The sequence below is a fragment of the Lytechinus variegatus genome, chromosome 15 (genome assembly GCF_018143015.1).
Source record: "Lytechinus variegatus isolate NC3 chromosome 15, Lvar_3.0, whole genome shotgun sequence".
NCBI lineage: Eukaryota > Metazoa > Echinodermata > Echinoidea > Temnopleuroida > Toxopneustidae > Lytechinus > Lytechinus variegatus.
Window position 1 is genome coordinate 11,665,273 of NC_054754.1, and position 19,999 is coordinate 11,685,271.

At 36.9% G+C, this 19,999-nt stretch overlaps 1 protein-coding gene across 2 annotated transcripts; it reads right to left on the reverse strand.

Moving 5' to 3' along the window:
- Nucleotides 1-5,441: 5,441 nt before the first annotated feature.
- Nucleotides 5,442-17,740, reverse strand: LOC121428548. 2 transcript variants are annotated; one of them, XM_041625245.1, is made up of 3 exons: nucleotides 17,572-17,740; nucleotides 15,159-15,161; nucleotides 5,442-7,792 (listed from the first exon to the last, which is right to left on the reverse strand). In XM_041625245.1, exon 3 carries the CDS (start codon nucleotides 7,012-7,014, stop codon nucleotides 6,196-6,198), a length of 819 nt encoding a protein of 272 aa, XP_041481179.1. In that variant the 5' UTR covers nucleotides 7,015-7,792; nucleotides 15,159-15,161; nucleotides 17,572-17,740; the 3' UTR covers nucleotides 5,442-6,195. The 2 variants fall into 2 exon arrangements, with proteins under 2 accessions (XP_041481179.1, XP_041481178.1); XM_041625244.1 differs by lacking the exon at nucleotides 15,159-15,161 and having other exon boundaries at nucleotides 17,576-17,740.
- Nucleotides 17,741-19,999: the final 2,259 nt, after the last annotated feature.

The window sequence follows — 19,999 nt, forward strand, 5'->3', positions numbered from 1 at the left end:
GTTCTCATAAAGATGAAAAGGGTTTTTCCTTTCAACTAACGGCCTCTCGATCTCCATGATCTCTTGTCGACGATTTATCTCGAGCATTTGCTCTCCCCGTCGCAAGGCAGCTAGCAGATCAGCCATTTTGAAAGTTAAACCATGGTTTAAACTGCCCCTAGGCGGAGTCTAAATTTTGCGCAAGTTAGACTCGACTTAGACCGAGGTTTTAAGTTAAACCGGACTTCAGAAAGTGAATTCTTAAACCCGCGGTCTAAAGTGAGATTTAGACTGGAGTTAGACTCGACTTAGACCGAGGTTTAAGTTAAACCCGACTTCAGAATACGGGCCACTGTGTTTCAAATACCCTTCGATATTTCAACTAGCACATCAATGATGTGGAGCTCATCCGGCATCTTGCAACGAAATTCAACACAATTTTTAATTTCAGTCCAGTTGACACAATAGTGAATTATATATTGGTGACATAAATTTAGGAAAAACAATTAAAATTGATGAAAAAATGACAGAGAAGCATTTTTGTGATTTTATGAATAAATTTCTTAAACAGCATAAATAATTTTCTATTCAAAAGTGTCTAAATTCTGGGTAGAACCATGAATATTCATTAGATGGGCTGATGATGTCACATCCCCACTTTCCTTTTTCTTATGTTATTACATGAAATCATAATTGTTTCATTTGTTCATACATGTGTGAACAATGTGTCTCCTTTATGATGAAATAAGTTGCAGCAATTATATCTAATGCATTAAATCAGTTTTCAATTACTTTTTTTCAGTTCTTGGTAGAAGAAAAATTGAATAAACCTAATTTTATATAATAAAATACAAAATAACAAGTGGGGATATGCCATCATTGTTTTTCTCATTGAATATTCATAAAGACATGCCTAGAACTGTTTCACCGGAATAATGCAAATCTTTAAAATGCCTTTGTTATTCCTTGTCCGATTTTGATCAAATTTTCAGAGTTTTGTTTGTCTCATTTTTTTCTTTATCTGTTTATTTTCAGCCCGGAGCTTCCCTTTAAGCCAGACTTCGGAATACAGGCCTATGAAACTATAACGCAATGAAAACAGTCATATCGTCTTTCATACACTTGGAGGCACAGTTACACACATGGATTCAGCGAGAAAAAGAAATACTTTTGAGTAATTTATTCACTTCACAAAATATTTATTGAAATGGATGGAACGTGGAATACATTCTGAGCAACTGGCAAGTAACACACACTCACGATGTAAACAGAACATTAATTCTTCCAATTTAAAACAAGTACAGGAAACTCAGAAAATATATATAATATTGTATAATAGCTCACCGTCCAATGTCTTGAGGACGTTTCACAGTTAAATTAAATCCATGTAATTTTCACCAAATTTACCATTTATGGTGGCTTTTCTTTTAATTTGCGATATAAATGAATACATGAATTTGTTTTTCATAACATCTTGAAATTCGGACTGCATTTAAATAAACATCTGAAGAAAATCTACATTAAGCCGGTACCAGAATGGAAGCAAATATTAAAACGAATAAAAATAAATAGATGCACGTAATAAAGGAAGACTATTCCAATCTTTAAAATAACCAATTAAAAAAATTAAAGTTGTCATTTTCACCATTCTCTTAATATCAGAGATTTGAAATACATCTTAAATTAAATAAAGCTGAGAAAGAATCTGAGAACCCGAATAACTGTAAACCTCATTAGATTTAGAATTTGATTTTATATTCGTTTTTTCTACATAGATTAATTTTCTACCTCTGGTGACTCGTGCACATGCACTCCTAGCCCCCACAGAGGAATTATTTCTATTTAGGAAATATTAATAAAAAAAATAAACAAATTATGATAAAATCACTTGCACCATGAGTAAAATAAAATATGAAAAGTGAAGTTATAATGATACAGAGCATAAAGGTTCATTTTTTTCATTTTAGAAAATGCATGTACCTTAAGATAAATAAATAGCCTAGCTTTATGAAGCAAGTGATACCCCGATATACGAAACTAACTTGAAATAAAAATCGAAAACCACGTCAAATCTCAATAATCAATCTAGTTACAAATCAATATAATTTTAAAATTTCAAATAAAGATTTTCGTAAATCATGAAGCAAAAAATCACACACTCAAAGATAAACTGACGTATAGAAAAAATGATTCAAGAGAGCGCTATCCGCAGCATTCTTTAAAAAAAGACCACATCATCTAGCAATTATTATCAAATATGCTATTTTATCAAGATGAAAATGCAACACAACAAACTTTATGTCAAACCATTACCGAAGAATCATTGAAATATATAACTAAAGGTGTACTACATCGGTACTATTTTTTTTAAGTACCATTAGCTACGAATATGGCACAGACCATAAAGTAGTTTGAAGCGAGTTTCATCAATGCCAAGGAATTCAAAATAAAAGTATTAAGGCGACCGCACACCTTACGACTGGTCTGCGACCCGATTTTAGAATAAAATGTATTAGAATTTGATGTTAATATTGAGACTTGGAATATCTTACTGTGTAATGTTCTAAATCATCGTATGAATACCTATGTTCAAATCTGTGACTACACTATCATCCTTCTTAGAATAAAAGCGAATTTAATATCTATTCGTAATGACGTCATAGCAGTCGTACGATTGGCTACGATTTGAAACGAATTTGGCCTTTACTCCAAAATAAGGGCTTGTAGTCTTTCAAAATGGTTATATTATTCTTTCAATTAATTTTAACCTTACATAAAATGATATGTTCCATTCACATCTTCAGAAAATGAGCAAAATTTGTTACAAAATCGGATCGCGAACAGTCGTAAGGTGTGCGGTCGCCTTCACATAACTAGATTCCAATTGTCTTCTTTCTCTACCCATAAGAGATGAGACCTTACAATAATGATAAAATTGTGAAATACATGAAAGTTTGGTGGAGTCAACAAAAAACGCTTACTTTAAATTCTACACACCCGATCATCATGTTAAGGAATCCATGCTATAATTCAAACGAGACGAATTCGTTTAAATTGCTAATCAATAATAATGTTACTAGAAACCAACTGGTCAGACCATCACAGTGGTCACAACTGGGCATACCATATCAGTTGGTCACAACTGTTGCCGGCGGCTAGAGTTTAGAAGTACTGTACTTCACAAATATACATGTATGTTTCCTAGAAATCATTTTCATGCATTTTCGTATCAAACGTGTAGATCGAGCATGCGCTCACACACACACGTGACCGTACTTCCAGATTACCTCATTACAAGGAACACAAAAGCGTTATCTAAAGTTAAGAGGCAAATAAATATTTGCTGTGCAAAAGCTTAGTAACATAGCAATATATTCTCTTATTGATAATCCATCAACTAAAACTTACACGTAGGACCTAATTTGGATATTATTAACCCAGTGTCGGCGCGGCAGCCTTTTACAGCGCAAGCCTTTCAGTGAATGATTCCTCTCAGGTAGCCATTGATTCACCTGGGTCGAGTGGGGCAAACGAAGATAAATGTCATATTCGGCAGGGATCTGAACCCGGTACCTTGTGGTTCGAAGTCCGGGCAACCATGCACTGGATCACATCACAATTGGCGGATCCAAGGGGGAGGGGGTGCACAGCCGGCTCGTGCCCCCCCCCCCTTGAGAGGTACAATTAAATGTTGTAATGTAAATATACCGTTATAACAGAAGTGTGCACCCCTTTTGAAAGCAAGGACTTTTTTATTGTCAAATTTTCCTCGGGGAAAATGTGCCCCTCCCCTTGGTAAATCCTGGATCCGCCCCTGCACATCACGACGGTTATGGATTGGATTCTGTAACATGGTATGATAGAGGACTTATTTCATACTATTGCTTAATTCAAGACTACATTTTGGGGGCAAGTTCCCTGAACTGAACTACAAGAAGGTTGTATATCTTGTTATCAGTGAGTACTGTCTTGTTTAGATCTACGTGTATACCTTCAGAATCTAACGGAAGCCATTTATAACATATCTTGTCGGATTCAAAATAAAAACATACATCATCAATTTCACCATCATCAACATATATTCTACAACGTGCAGCACAATATGCATGGCAATATGAGAAATTTGCAAGGTATTATTTATGCAGTCAACATTTCAATAAAAGACTTTTAAAGAATCGAATTCAATTATTGATACATAAGTGTTGTAACCAGAAAAGATTGAATGATACAAATAAAACACTAAATACTTCTGAAAGAAAAAAAATAGTCAGTTACAATATCGAATCTGTAATAGATTTCTATTCACCATTTTCTATATACAATATAACTTTGGAATTTCAAGAATATTTCAGACACACAAAAATGATTGTAGCAACCGGTTTTGAAAGCAAAACGTCTAACTGGTACAGCTGTAGAGACATGTACTCGTATTATATCGTACACACGCTTTCACACTCTTCCACATAAATGCATTGTATACATAAGAAAAATGTATGATGTATAGATGAGACTTAAATATATATTATATTTCTTTTTTTAGCAGCATAGCATATACTTTTCACTTCAAGATAAAATGCGAATGCAATCAACATCACAGTCAAACAAAGCTTGCCTTACAACATAAAAAGCAATTTTCCGTTTGCTTTTAATCCATTTTTTGTCAAGACTCTGTCTATGCATTGTTTTTGACAAGCTACGGTCATGCGATAATACATGCAAATATATGCACACAAATACAAAAATGCACAACCGAAGTGTAATTATATAATAGCATCACTGATTGTCATGCGTTTTTAAAAATGCATAAACATGAGGGGAAAACCCGATATCCAATCATTGTAACATTCATACAATATCTTATTTGCAAACGATTGCAAAATCACGTAAGTTATTTTTTTACAATACTGAATTAAAACTACTTTCTACGTTTGTACGGAACAGCCATGAATTGCATTGCCACTGCTTAAAACAATGTACGAGTAAAAATACCTTAAATACAACAGCACATGTACAAGTATACTGTAGTTTGTAGTGTGAAGGACAAAACTAAAATTTTTTTAAATGATTGTACATGTGTGTGTTCATTCCTTTAAAAATGTAAGAATGTTTTTTAATAGTCACTCGCTTCAAAGCCATGTGCTTTTCGATTTTTCATTCCTTTGTATATGTACGGTTTTCATTCCCTGAAATGATGAAATGAATTATTCATTTTCGTACCACACGTAAAGACCAAGCATGTGCTCAAATACATGACCACGCTTTCTGGTCGTACTGACTGGCAGCCAACGGAATTGTATTCAGTTATAAGTGAATACACAATATCCAAAATTTCTTTCTTAAATCACTTCTTATCGATTAACATAAAATTCAAACTATCACATGTGTGTTTTCTCGGGTTTTTTTTTTTAATTAGATAGAGGAGTCTTGTACAATTTAAGACCTTCAAAACAATTTCGAAAGCATATAAAAATAGAATAAAAAATGAAGCGTTTCTCGTTTGTTTTCAAGGAGCAACACAAAAGTATGTTTATAAACAAATGTACATGTCATCACATTTAAAATACTATCTTTTTAAATAGAAAATCGCTTCGGTGGGTTGGTGAATCCATACAATGAAGATCTTTATTTAATGGAAATGGTTAGGGAAGCGACTATCATCCGTGATAAATTTCGAGATAATTTTTTCAAAGATATACGGTATTTACTCATTCTCCGAAAATGTGATGCACTTTTCATTCGCACACTGTGTACGCTAGGATGATTAGATGTACTTGGAAAATGGTTCATACGTAAATATGCGGATATTCTTGTTATCAGGAGACGAAATCAGGAAGATTCTGTTTCATGAACGATTATCAATATATTATAAGCAAATTTATTGTAATTTCGGGTCAAAAACTTTAAAGACATATTTCAACAAGACGACCAGTGACATATCATTTTGGGTGACAGATTCCTTTACTGGGCAATATCTCAAATGCAAGCCAGCGTTTAACTTGACTTTCAGTCTCCTTGAAATAAATAACGATAGAAACTAGTAAAGGATGACAAATGAATTGAAGAGCAAGATTTGACCAATGGCAAATGTAAGAGAATGAACTGCAGTGCAGACTGTTAAAGGTTAGAAAAATGATATTGTGGCAGTCGTTGAAATCCTTGAATTAGTGTCACCCGTTAGAATAACAATCATTCCTTATTTTTGGAACAATGATTTAATCACATTGGACTCGGAGGAGACGACTTGTCAGTAAGGAGTCCGATCACATGCATCAACTCTACAACTTCCTGTCCTGGTTCGTGAAGGTTTCCAGGGAGGACATTCCGGTAAGCTCTTCTGGCATCTTCCAGACTGTCCCCCTTTTCCCGATCTAACTTCATCATCACTTCCAAAGGGTTTGAGATATGGAGGTAAGCCGATTTGGCTGTGCCGATCACCAGGCCATGCGCCTTCCGCCATTTCCACTCAGTTTTCAAAGTGGCCCACTTCTCTGCGGCTCCTTCAAGCCGTTGCGTCTTTCCCGTCGACATGTACTTCTCGATCAAAGTCTCCATGTCCTCGACATGGCGTGGGAAGATGTGTGGCTTGATGAGCGACTTGGGAAGCACACGCTGGAAGATGTACGACTCGAACTTGAACGCAGTCTGTCCAGCGAGCATGGCCCACATCTCCCGCTCCCGCGTTCTGTTGTCGTCTTCTGGAAAACTGTCTTCTAAGTGCATGTTTTCACTGCTAGTACTACTAATGCTATGGGATTTACTTCGCAGCCTTTGGTTTCGGTGTGGATCCGATGTCCCGGGGCTAGTCGGCGACCTGGGGTGGTTCCGTATATGCCTTACATCAGTAGAACTCCTTGGACGGGTATCATGTTGACTGTGACCATTACTACTACTAGGTTCGGGTGATTTGGAGTTGGTTTGTGGTGAAATCATCAAGGTATTTTCTTCTGAGCCAAGAGATTGCTGTTTTGGTATTGCGTTTTCACCAACGAGAGTCGGAACTGCATTCTCGGTGGAAGATGACTGAATCGCTTCCATTGTGGTACTCAATACAAGTCAAGGTAAAAAATAGATGAATTTCCTGGACGGAAGTAAAATCCATGTATCAAGCTCAGCGATAATTTTGCAGAAGGGGAAACCCCTGGTTCAAAATCGCATTCGAACCATTTCTTTACAGGAGTTCTCGTTTCGAATTGCAATTATAAATGTCAAACGACATTTCTACCGAGTCATCCTGCCATTACAAGTCATGATTTTAAATGATTGGGTATTCAAGAGTACCTTACTGAGTTCCATGTGTACAGGACAAGGTTTCCTTGTTGACAATACTACTGATAGCGGCCAAGACTCGGAGATCAAACAAAACACTCCTTTTACAAAGGTTGTCCCCAAATGGCACTCCCGAAAATCATATCTTATCTTTATGTTATCTCATTCGGCAATAATCCAACTCAATGCGTCACACCAATCCTTACAGTACGCTGATATACCACAAAATACTCTACTTAAGTAGATGTGGCGCGAAAATCCTTTAATGGGTAAGTGGCCGAGACCTAACGGGAAGCCGGCTCGTTATGACAACTCTTGGCACACTTTGGTCAATCAATATGACTTCTCGTATAATGTAGGTGGAACCTTTGTTTACAGAAAGGAGCAGAGCTTCGGCAGTCGGCAAGAATCACATTGTTGAAGTATAATTTATAATTCGATTATTGATCGAGAAGCAAGTAGGCTAGACGAACACCACCAGGGTCGTAGCATGGTTGAATGATCGATTAGATTAGACGCTTCTCATTTCTTCGCTTTCCCGATAGATCTGAATGCACGGAGAAATACAAAAACGGTATATTAGTAAGAGAGAGAAAAAAGTGTTGAGGCAGCAGTTTTAAAAGAATTTCATACATCGAGTCGAACACAGAGGCGTCGGTTTCACATGATCTCTAAAAAAATTTTACAAGAATTCATTCATACGCCGTATGACAAACGAACATCAGACACGATTTGGAATCAAGGGGAAACCTGCCCCAAGCCCTCAACAAAAAGTTTATTCGAATAAAAAGAAAATAATGAAACACACTAAACGCTAAAAATTCATAAAAATCGGATGTAAAATAACAAAGTTGTTGTCGAACTGTTATGTGAAAAATAAGCGAAATGTTCAAATATCACAAACCTCTTTATTTTACAATTGACGTCGATGAAAATTTATGCGTCATGCTTTCTTCTTTTTAGTAAGATTGACTTATCTGTATTGAGGTGGACCCCCTCCTTAATGTTAACTACTCAATGCGCGGTTAGGAAGTTTTTGACGAACACCAACAATTAGAATCTTCATAAATATCCAAGTGCAAGAATGGTGGACAGTGGCAGCATCTTGGTACATAGGATTTGACAGAAGTGGATAAGGGGGCAAGATTACCTTAAAAAATGTTTGTTTTTTCTCACATAAAAAGCAAGTCATGCACTACATGGCTATTTCTTTTCCACATTCTTCTTTTTCTTCCTCTATCTTTTCTCCCCCACGCCCCCCCCCCTAAAAAAATGAAAGGAAAAAATAATGGGAACAACTCTCTACCCCCGCTCTTAACTCGTAACACACAAGATACCATTTTGATTCATATCCCGTCAAACCAACATTATTAAAAAATATGAATATTCCATCCAAAATGCACGTATTCTTTTTTCGTAAATCCCGTCTCCAATAACAAATAAAAAGGCAATTCAGATTTTTCATACAAGAGTGAAAAATAACGGCAAATTTAAGACGAGACTTCATATTTCATGTATGATGATCAATCATTTTTAATACACCAAAGTACACATGTTCGTACTTCTATCTCGTCACAATAACTTTAAAATCATGCTTTCTTCTATTCATTAAGATAAATAATTAAGATACAACACATTGATTAATTCCGATCGGCTGCTATGAAACGAAGTTCACGCAGTCCCCATTCTCGCATTGAACATTACAAGTGAATACGATCCTTCTTCAGACTCAAAGATGTTTCGTCAACATTTAAACAATTAAGACTAGTGACAACATGGAAAAGGGATCCATGACATTCAGTTGTGTATTTTTCTTTAAGCATCTCAATCTATATTAACCCCGCATTGCCTCAATAATCAAATGCATATGCACACGAACTCCAATAATGAACATGTGTCGTGAGCAGGAATGATAAATGCTCACAAATCGAAATCAATAATCATGACCGGCCCCGGGCCGCGTTCAAAAGGACTTTTAGACAATAACTCGTTCACGTTCAATATTCAGAAAGTGGATCATGGACGGCATGATCTCAATGAGCTGATGTCGACATTTGGTGTCGTAATGGGGGATTACTGTAGGGTCCATGCTATTATACAGCACAACACTGTGGGAGGCCTAATATTTCCAAAGGGACATGTATGTTCGATTTCATAACTGTCATAACAATCAGTGTACGGTACGATAATAAACAAATGCTTTTACTTCTGGAAAAAAAATATTTATTTACTACACTACATGTATATCAGTTACAAGACTCGGGAGGAAAAAATGTGTGAAATTGTAAACTAGTATTGTGAACCCTTTTGTCAGTTGGATGAGTGCCGAGTGGTCCCAATTTTTTTTTTGAGTGGTCCCAAGTTTGCAACAGAACAGTAATTATGCTTACACATGTTTCAAAACTGTGACAGACGAGTGGGGGTCCGAAGGAGGGTGCATCATTATGCCCACCTTTGGAAAAGTGCCCCTTTCAAGAAATTCATCCCCTCCCCATTTCTGGTAGTTTTTTGGGGGGTTGTTGGGGGGGTCACTATAATTTTCATGGTAAGGCCCCACCCCTCTGTTTTTGTGCTTGCCAGAACTTATGAAGAAATTACATGTAAGAAATAAAATACCCCCCCTCCCCCATTTATATATTCTTGGAACTGCCCATACATGTAGTTAGTGATAACCTAAAGCATAAAATTGCCAGACATAGCAACACATGATATGCACTACATGCAGGTCTAATTAATTATTGTAAAAATGCACTGTCATCGTCATTCAGGTTTGTAAAGTTATGATCAGTATTCTTCCATTCCCTAATAAAATTTGTGAATGTATGTTAAAGCATGTGTGCATTATGTATACCTTAATATTTTATGGGCATTTTCACAGTAACTGAAGTTACACGGCACAATGTTACACTTTTCATTGTGTGTATGATACATGTAATCTCTAAAACAACAAATAATGGGAGTTTGCTTAAAATTGTACCATGTAACGTCAGTTACCGTGAAAATGCCCCTAAAACTGATGTGGTGTGCCCTAGCCAACTCTCAAAACTAAACATTAACTGAAATGGTACATTTAGGTCATTCATTCATTCCTCCATCCATATTTGTATTTATCCATTCATTTTTTTCATTCACCCATCCATCCATTCCATCCATTCATGTATCAATCTATCCATCCCTTCCCCATTCATTCATTTCAATATCTAATTATCCATCTATAAATCAATTCATTCATATCAATAAACCATTGCAACAAGTAACATGGGGGAGGGAAACTAGTGTAAAGGGGAAAAAATCTCATATGAATCTATCAAGAATGTCTTCATACATCATGTACACACAGATCCTTTTTTTAACATAGAATATTGTTACAAATATGAAAATCTGATGAAAATGAGAAATGTATTAATTTATCCCTTACTGCGAGCAGCGAGTCTTATGAGCACGTATATTGATTTCAATGATTAAACTGTGGGTATGAGGATGAATAGTAGAACTGACAGTGACATGGGTTTGTGGTCATCACTGGATACAATCACTTTGACCTTCTAAGAATTCAGTCATGGCTAAACATCAACACAACTAGGCCCGTTTCGGGTACACGTGTACACGTGTACACGCACGGTCAAGTCAGTGCACGTGTACTAAATTCCATCAACGTGTACACGGTAGCGTCTGCATAAAGCTTGCATGGGGCTACAAAGTCAGTGAACAAGCTCACAGCCTCACATTAAATCTTAGTTCTCAGACACTGCACATGTTTTAAATACTAATATGTCAATATATTTCAATTAATCCAGAGTGAGTTCACTTCCAAAATCGCCAATTTAATCCACATTCTTTCTGGAGACTCACGTTTTTGTACCACGAAATGGGTCTGCTCCGGTCTCGAAAGCTCGAAAGCGTTGCTCAATCACACTCAAGTCAATTTGAGAATCACCAATTGCGATAGCGATCATCGCTTCAACTTACGTGTTATACGCTCGCACGCATGTGCTACAAGCCTACAAACAAACGCTCTTCAAATTGGCAACATAATAATAAAAATCAATCGATAACTTCAGTTACACTTATTCTGCAGCGATCTGTGCATGCATGTACTGTACAGTATACAAAATGCGCATCCAACGAGCGTCGGCGCTAGCTAGGGCCCTGCACTGATTTTGTTTTGCATTCTTTAATAATTTAATGCGCTGCTAAGCCGAGTAAACTTTTAATTTGCACCAATTTTTGTGGATTGTAACTTCAAACTTATCAGGTAAGCTTTAAAACCGTGACTTAGGCTATATAGACCCCTTTTTTATGACATGTTGATGCGGGTCCGTGTCGACATGAAAACAGAACTCGCTCTCACAGTGTTTACAACGTGTACACGTGTACACGACCGAAAAACACGCCGTGTACACGTGCATCAAAAATGGACTTTCAAAACGGGCCTAAACACAACACTACCATGGTGCTGGCTCACCTGCACATTGTATACCATTCTCATACATGTACCATGCCTACAGAGTTACCCATCACATACATGTACATTCATATACAGTACAATGATTCATTCATGGGCCTGCATTAAATTATAAGTGCAAGATGCATGTACTTGTAGGATCTACATAGACTTGCATACATTGTCAAATTCAAGATACAAAAACAAAGCAGCTCAGGGTCAACCCTCCCCCCCCCCCCCAACACACAAAGAAGTAGAACAATAATTTAACAACCAAAATAGTAAACCATTCCTTTCATTTGAAACAATTTTTAAAATCAAAGTTTTTGCAATTTCAACCCTTCTGTCCAAGTACTGTAGCTAAAAGTACATTTTCTACTACCCTCCCCCCAAGAAAGAAGGGGTTTTTTTACATGTACATAAAAGATGTCATTTGCTTCTGTTTTAAGTTATATACACCAGTCTGCATCCCTGTATGTCAACCAAAAAAACAACATACTTTGTTATACAACACAATGAATTGTATTTGCTTTCTTTGCATATTATTATATAGCAAAACAGATTTCTACATGTACATGTATTTTTTGGCAATAAACCCATATAATTTTAGTAAACACTAAACAAGAGTACCACAGCTACAAACGTTGTATTGCACATGGGTAAACATTACACAAATAAGATACACAATAAAGATAAGGTTTGGTAGTGGGAGGGTTGGCACTTCAGAATCAGATACATGTATTTCACTATTAACATTTCAAGTTGTTAGCTGGAATGGTTACACTTCGTAATTCCGAAGGTTCTTTATTCCAAGGTTCGTAATTCCAAATCACGTAAATTGCCTATACCCCAATGTTTGTTAATCTGAAAACATAAAAGGGTTTGTTAATTCGAACATTTGTGGTGTTATTCCAAAGGTTCGTTAGTCCACAAAAGAAATTAGGTTTGTTCTTCCAAAGGTTCCTTAATCCGAAAACGAAATAAGGTTCGTTGTTTTGAAGGTTCGTTAGTCCAAAAACGAAATAAGGTCTGTTAATCATTACGTTTTCGGACTACCGAACCTTCGGAATTACGAACCTCTTTTCGTTTTCTGATTAACGAACCTTCGGAAATGGGAACCTCACTTTGTTTTCGGACGAACGAACCTTCGGAAATATTAATCTCATTTCGTTTTCGTACTTACGAACCTTCGGAATTACGAACCTTTGGAATAACGAACCTTCGGAATTACGAATGTATGCGAGCTGGAACTACATGTAGGCCTACTAGTAGCATTTGCAATGAATTAGACTGTCGTGTCAAACTCTGTGCCAATTTTCCTTTTGCTATCAAACTGAAGCTTCTCTTCTAATTTCATGCTGGACATTAATTCTGTGAACTAATTAAGATCACAAATCCATCTAACCACTGATTATGGCAGTCATGATTTAGAAGTAGGATGATGCAACAATCTGTTCTTGACATTATTAAAAAGAGTGACAGAGTAAAAGGTTTATTTACCAGTACGTAATATATTATGAAACAAAACTAGATTAAGTAAATATAGATTTGTATGAGTGCCACTACAGATAAATAATATTTACACAAGCTTCTCACTACAGAAAGAGTTGGTTCTAAAGGTTACTCTCTGAAAAAAAGTTTAACAGAATAGGAGATTAGGAGGAGAGACATGCAGGTCACAGTGATTCAGTTCGCTTTTCACCTCCCAGGCACAGATGACACTAAACAAATAATAATAATAAATCTACTCTTTTCAATACTCACCATATTTTTGCTTATTAATCAAATCATGCCCAAATAATATAAGATTGCCATGAGTACTGCAGCTGAAATGGTAACTTGCTTTGAATACTAGTAGTGTAAAAACAGAAACTCAAGTCTTTGTCAAGTCTCTGTTAATACATATTATATCATGGCTGCTTTTATGAACATGTACAAACTTTTTCAATGCAAACAGAGGTTTCTGTTTGGATAAAATTTAAACATTTAATCAAATTGTTTTCCCTTTTAAGCTACAATGTAGGGAGCTTTAAATTTGTTTTGTTTTAAAAAAAAATTGTACAATTCGTTGCATAGGTCAACCTGTAACACATTCAATCATGCACTTGTCATGGATGATGTCCTGAAAAGTATTCACTGCCGAATCCAAAATGGCGTCCATGAATTGCGCACGACCCGTGGGCAATTATTTGCGTTAGCGATCGCCAGTTTGGATTCGGCGGTGACGTGTGGGGTACTGCGAACTGGCTTCAATTTAAATCCTATTACAAAGATTCATTGATTCTAGATCAGAGTTTAATTATTTATATCTTATTTCAATATCTTATATTAGATAGCCAAGACAGATAGCCAAGCGCGATTGGTCCATAGTGCATCACGTGATATGATCGAAATCAATGTATTTTCCCAGACAGTCCACCTTCGATGAATATATTGACCAACCGGTCCATGAATATATTTTTCTACGTGTATGGCTCCCTCTTGTGGATTAGATGTTACTATGCATTATCGGCCTGCCTAGGGTCCTGGACCTGGACTGGAACTTAGATTTAGATCTAGGGCTAGGCCTAAACAAAGTTGATTTGATTATTAAAGGGTCACTGCGTTAGACTAACGTTACTTAGATAGATCAAGATCTAACGTTAGATCTATACCAGTTCAATAAATCACTGTGAATATCATAAACAGGCTGCACGTATCGTTAGGCCTAACTTTATCTTCATCATTAGAGGCTATCTAATATAACAGATATTGGCTGATGGGATGAGTAAAAAAAAATTCTTTGGACTGCCTAAAGGATTAATGTTTTCCCTCGTGATCATATTTTCAAAATACAAATCCGGCGGTCCAAAGAATGTTTATATTACACACCCCATCAGTCAAAATCTGTGTTATATTTTTATCAACTATTGTATGTGGATTGTATATATCAATCATATTTGTAAATTGTACGCAATTCAGCATTAAGGCTGCTATATGCCGGGCTATATGCAATGTTTTTTATACCGAAATAAATGAATTCAAAAAATGGCTGATTTTGAGACCTTTACAAGAAAGGGCAAGGAGTGAGTCTGTGTCCGATAGTAAGTTTAGTCACTGTAGAGTAAGCTGAATGTATGTTTTGGTCATGGTATGTTGCCTTTGTTACCATAAAGTGCCACAATTTGTCACTGGTTTTTGAGAGCGAATATTTGTCCCCCGATGGTTCGGATAGGTGAAGCGGAGAGTAGCGGATAGTGAAGTGTAGGGGAGCCTATAGACCTTATCGCACATAGCATTTGTCGCATGAGGGTGTATATCACCGCAAGGGATCACGGGAATGAAAAGGGAGCAAACACGGGATCAGCTTTCGGGAAGCCCTACCATGCCATATGTTTTGTGTAGTGTCACTCAAAATCCAGGCTTTTTCTAAAGTATGATTTCTTCGTATTAAAATTATTTTGGATACTTGAATATGGATTTATACAACAATCTTTGTATTATGATTGCACAGTGAAAGTATGAACTCAATGCTCACAATATTTTCATAGTATTCTAGGACTAACTTTGGGAAGATTTTGTAGGAAAAGTGAGCATGGACCGGGTCAAAACCGATCGACTTTAGAAAAGAGCACATTGGCGATCTGAAGAGAACCTGAGGATCTTTTTCCATTTGACGCGAATCATAATCTAGACCATAATATGTTTAATCTCCATAAATAGTAAATTTAGCTAGTTTTTTTTATTTTGGGGGACTTTGCAAATCGTGCTTCTGAGTTTGATTAAAAATATTTAAAATATGTCATGCAGAATAAAAATTACATAAATCCTTGAATTAAAAACATTTTATGATGCCGTATAGGCCCGAGTATTCTTCATGGTCTCCCTGTAACCACTCTGTAATTTCATTTCGTCTGAAGCAGCTGATGGATATTTAATTCATTTTAATGATATATATTCCATTTTTACAGCTTTATTAATAAAACAAATATTTCAAAAGTTGCATCTTCAATTAATTTCATCAGATTCAGATTAGATTTACTCTTCTCACAGATCATCTTCCTCATTTCATTTTTTCCTTTTTATTACTTATTTTTCTCTCATCATTCTTTCAGTTTTTCTCACATTTTTTCTATTTAATTATTTTGTCTTTGCAGTATTATAAAATCTTGGGACCAGGCCACTAATAAAACTTCAGAATGTCCGGCCATGATCCTGAATTACATGCACTAATTATGTATCTGTGGAGAGAAAAAGAAACACAGCTAGGTTATGCTGGTTATCTGAATAATATGATTGAGATAATTATTTATAAAACATGTAAAAGTTATTCTTGACAATCGATTGATATATGTAACTAAAATATATAACTAGAAAAAAAGTAATCAAAGCTACTGCAGAGTTCGTTTTATTGATCATCATTTGATTATTTTGCTTGGAATTCCGGGACTTTCCTCCACTGCCTCGCCGACATACACTGTCACCGGGACTAGAGTGCCCGCAGTCATGGCAGTCCGTGCAGACAAGTGCACGTTGCAGTCACAGCTGCACAGCTCAGAATACGCACAGACAGTGCGCGAAAATGGAATAAAATTGCACCTGTCTTCATGAAATCTGTGGTAATTATTGCAGAGTCTATAGACAGCACATCTATCTTTGTCACCCATATTTTAATGAAGAAGAAAAGTGATGTTAGACTTAACGTTAGAATCTCGAATATGACGAGGCGTTTACTTGAAGAAAGCAAAATGTTGCCTGCGGGCGTAGATCGTATTTTGATGCGCTATGGAAATCGTACACTATAATAAAAAATTTTTAAATATCGTCAAGTGCTAGCGTCCGCATGGTCGCATACGGACGATAGCCCGGGGGGGCACTCAGTATATAATGCATAGTGGGTATGTGCCGCGGAGGGGACCCCCATTTTTACACCCAAATTTCCGTTCCAAGGCATAGCATTTTTGCCTTATTGAGAAAAAAAACAAAGAAAGCTGCTCCAAGGCATAGCATTTTGTTCTTATCGAGAAAAAAAGAAGAAAGAAATCCGCTCCGAAGCTTCGCATATTTTTCGTTCCGCCGTTCCGGTCGATTTGATCTGCTGCAATTTTGGTGAAAAGCGGCCGCCGAGCGCTGTCCGACCATCGTCTGCGCGAGCGAACCCGGCGGAGGCCGCACTATCATACAAGCATGCCCGTTCCATAGGGGTGCATACGCACCATAGGGATGTATATTATACATCTCTATGACACGCACATACTCACCACACGCTGGCGATCCAGTCCAAGGACCCCCGTTTTCACAAAATTGTAGTTCAGAAGCCCGTTCCAAGGACCCCAGTTTTCACAAAATTGTAGTTCAGAAGCCCGTTCCGAGGACCCTCCTTTATAAATTACAATAAGCCCGCTCCAAGGCCCCCGTTTTTTGTCTCGCCCGCGGCACACCCCTACCACTTTTTTGGTCAAGTGCCCCCCCCCCCCGGCCCGGGGACGATAGCAGCGCTGTAATTAGGCCTAGCCCTAGGCCCTATTCATTGCTTCCTTTTTTATTACATGGTCCTTTGCGTAAATCCAGATCTAGTTTACGATAATGTCTACAGCTATACAGACCAGGACTCGTCTGTGCAATATTAGGCAGACATATCTGCAGTATAGGCCCATAACCGTTTAAAGTAAAGTCTATTAAGTTAACGTTAAACTTTAAAGTTAATACTCCTCGGCCTCGCGCGGTTACCGAGGCCGAGCGGCAGGCATGGCCATGGCCATGGGGCCTGGCCTGGGCTCGGCCGATGGCGAAGCGCAGGGGGAGCAAGCTCAGATTCAGATGCACATCAGGCGGGTTCACGGCCCACTCAGAATTAATGTTGTTGTTAGGCAATAGGCTTAAGGAAGGTTAAGAGATTGAACTTACATGTGCCTCACAAAATGGTATGACAGGACAGTAAAACAGATGCTCAGCTGCATGTTATGAAATGTACGGTCATCGAACATTCGTAATCTTCGGATCGTAAATTTCGGCGCGCTGAAAATCTACAATTTTTGTATGCTAGGTATCTCCGTTTACATCGGATACTGGTTTCCGCGCAAAGTGTTGAGAATAGGCCAGAATCCGGGGGGGAGGGGCCACTTACATTGACGAGTGGATACCATGCGCGACCAAAGAAACACGTAAAAACTAAAAAAGTATGTCTTTTTCAAGGTAGGGCACGTTACGTACCGTACGTAACGTGATAAGGGTGTCAAAAACACAAAAATAATGAAAAAGGGTATCTATTTCGCTAGGAAAGCTACGTGTTTAGTGTCACATTTGCGGGGATAATAAAACGGATAAAACAAAATTAAAATGTTTTATAAACGATGTCCTTTTTGCCCCCCTACGTGTTAAGAGTCCGATTTGCGCGAGGTGAAAGGTGGGGCCGTACTAAACAAATTACCAAATGGTGTGTAAAGGTAAAACCGACGACAGACGTCGATGGACATAATAAAATATTCCTGTACTTGTTTAGGGGTTCATTTCAGGGAACACTTGCCAAGAGTATCGTTTTGTTTCCAATACTTGTTATGGGGTGCATTTCAGAAAGTGGAAAATACGTGTTTAGGGTGCTTTTCGAGACCCTTTGGTCGCGCATGGTATCCACTCGTCAATGGAAGTGGGCCCCGGTGACCAGAAAAGGGAGAACTGGTAAATAATTGCCAGCTGGGCGACCCGGCTGAGCTGTGCTGTGATTGTGACCGAGTGTGGCACTCAGCTCAACTAGCTATATGCGAGTTCGAACTTACTTATTTTAGTTAATTTCCGTCTCTTGACATATTGCAATGGCGAGAGTATGCTATTTTTCTATTTTCACACCTCTTCCACTTATTAAAAAGTTGTTTTTTTTATGTCACTAAGCTGATCATAGGACAGTGACAGCGTGGTCGGAAAGCGCTTCCCAAAAGCAAAACCATTCTTGACGCCCGCATTGACGCCCCTTTTTGGAGGCCTTGATCAGGCCGGGGGGTGCTTCAAACCAACATCTAACCAATTAAGGAAATCGATTCGAAAATGTCTCAGTATGTAAGTTATAATTTTTACAATATGGAATAGTTTATTGAAAAAAGGAAATGTATTCTACCGAAATTTAAAAACTTAACCTTTTTATCAAAAGCTAAAACTTGCTTTTCGTTATCGAAAAACATGTATCTCATTTTTTACCTGTCGGTTACTGTAACAGCTTTTTTTTAATGCAACTTCCATTGGAAAGAACGGGTCTTCTGGAGGATACCAGCACTTTGGCTGGTACCAACAACCTACACCCGGGATTCATTTTCGACAAGCGATGGCCTTTCCATTTCTTTCATGAGCAGAAATAATACCGAGTTCCAATGACTTGGGCATCAGAGCGTCAGTCCCTTTATCGATGAGGTAAATACAGCTTCTTAGATACAATAAATCAAATTTTGTGCACTTCATGCGGCAGGCATATCAAAGTTCAATTTTTATTTTTGGGTATTTTCAAATTCTTTAAAAGAAAGAAAGGACAATTGAATTGAACAATGAATTTACTTTTTTTCCTTTTATACATTGTTTGAATTCAACAAAAAATTACTCATTTTTTCTTATATATATTGTATTTATAAAAATTCAAAATTGCTTCTTAAAAATGTGAGTAACCACAACGGTTTTAGGTTAAGTAGAAGTTGTAACATTCTAAATCAATTTTGGGTATGTAGAGGTTATGCTTAATTCATGTGAAACATTTATGTTATATACATCTATTCTAGATGATACCAAGTATCGTTCAAGTGAGTTTGAAGGGGAAGTTCATCCTGACAAAAAGTTTATTGTAAAAACAGCAAAAAATATCATAACAAATATTCCTGAAAGTTTGTGGAAAATCCATCAAAGAATTGAAAAGTTATTAGAATTTCAATTATTTGATTTGTGATGTCATATGCGAGCAGCATTTTTACATAATAAATCGTAAAAATCAAGAAATTGTCATTTTCTAAGAAAATTGAAAAGACAATTGAATTGAACAATAAATTTACTTTTTTTTCTTTTATAACACAAATTTTACTTATTTTTTCTAATATATATATTGTGTTTATATAAATTCAAAATTGCTTCTTATAAATTGGAGTAAACACTACATTTTTAGGTTTATAGAAGCTGTAACATTTCAAATTGGGGGTATGGTAATGCTTAATTCATGTAGATTCTTTATGTGATGTACATCTTCCAGAAGATACCATATATGGTTCTATAGTTCATGGGATTAGCAAATTAACTTAACTTTGATATATTCAAAAATGTATTTGCTTCTAATTTGCTTCTAAATTGAAAACATGATAA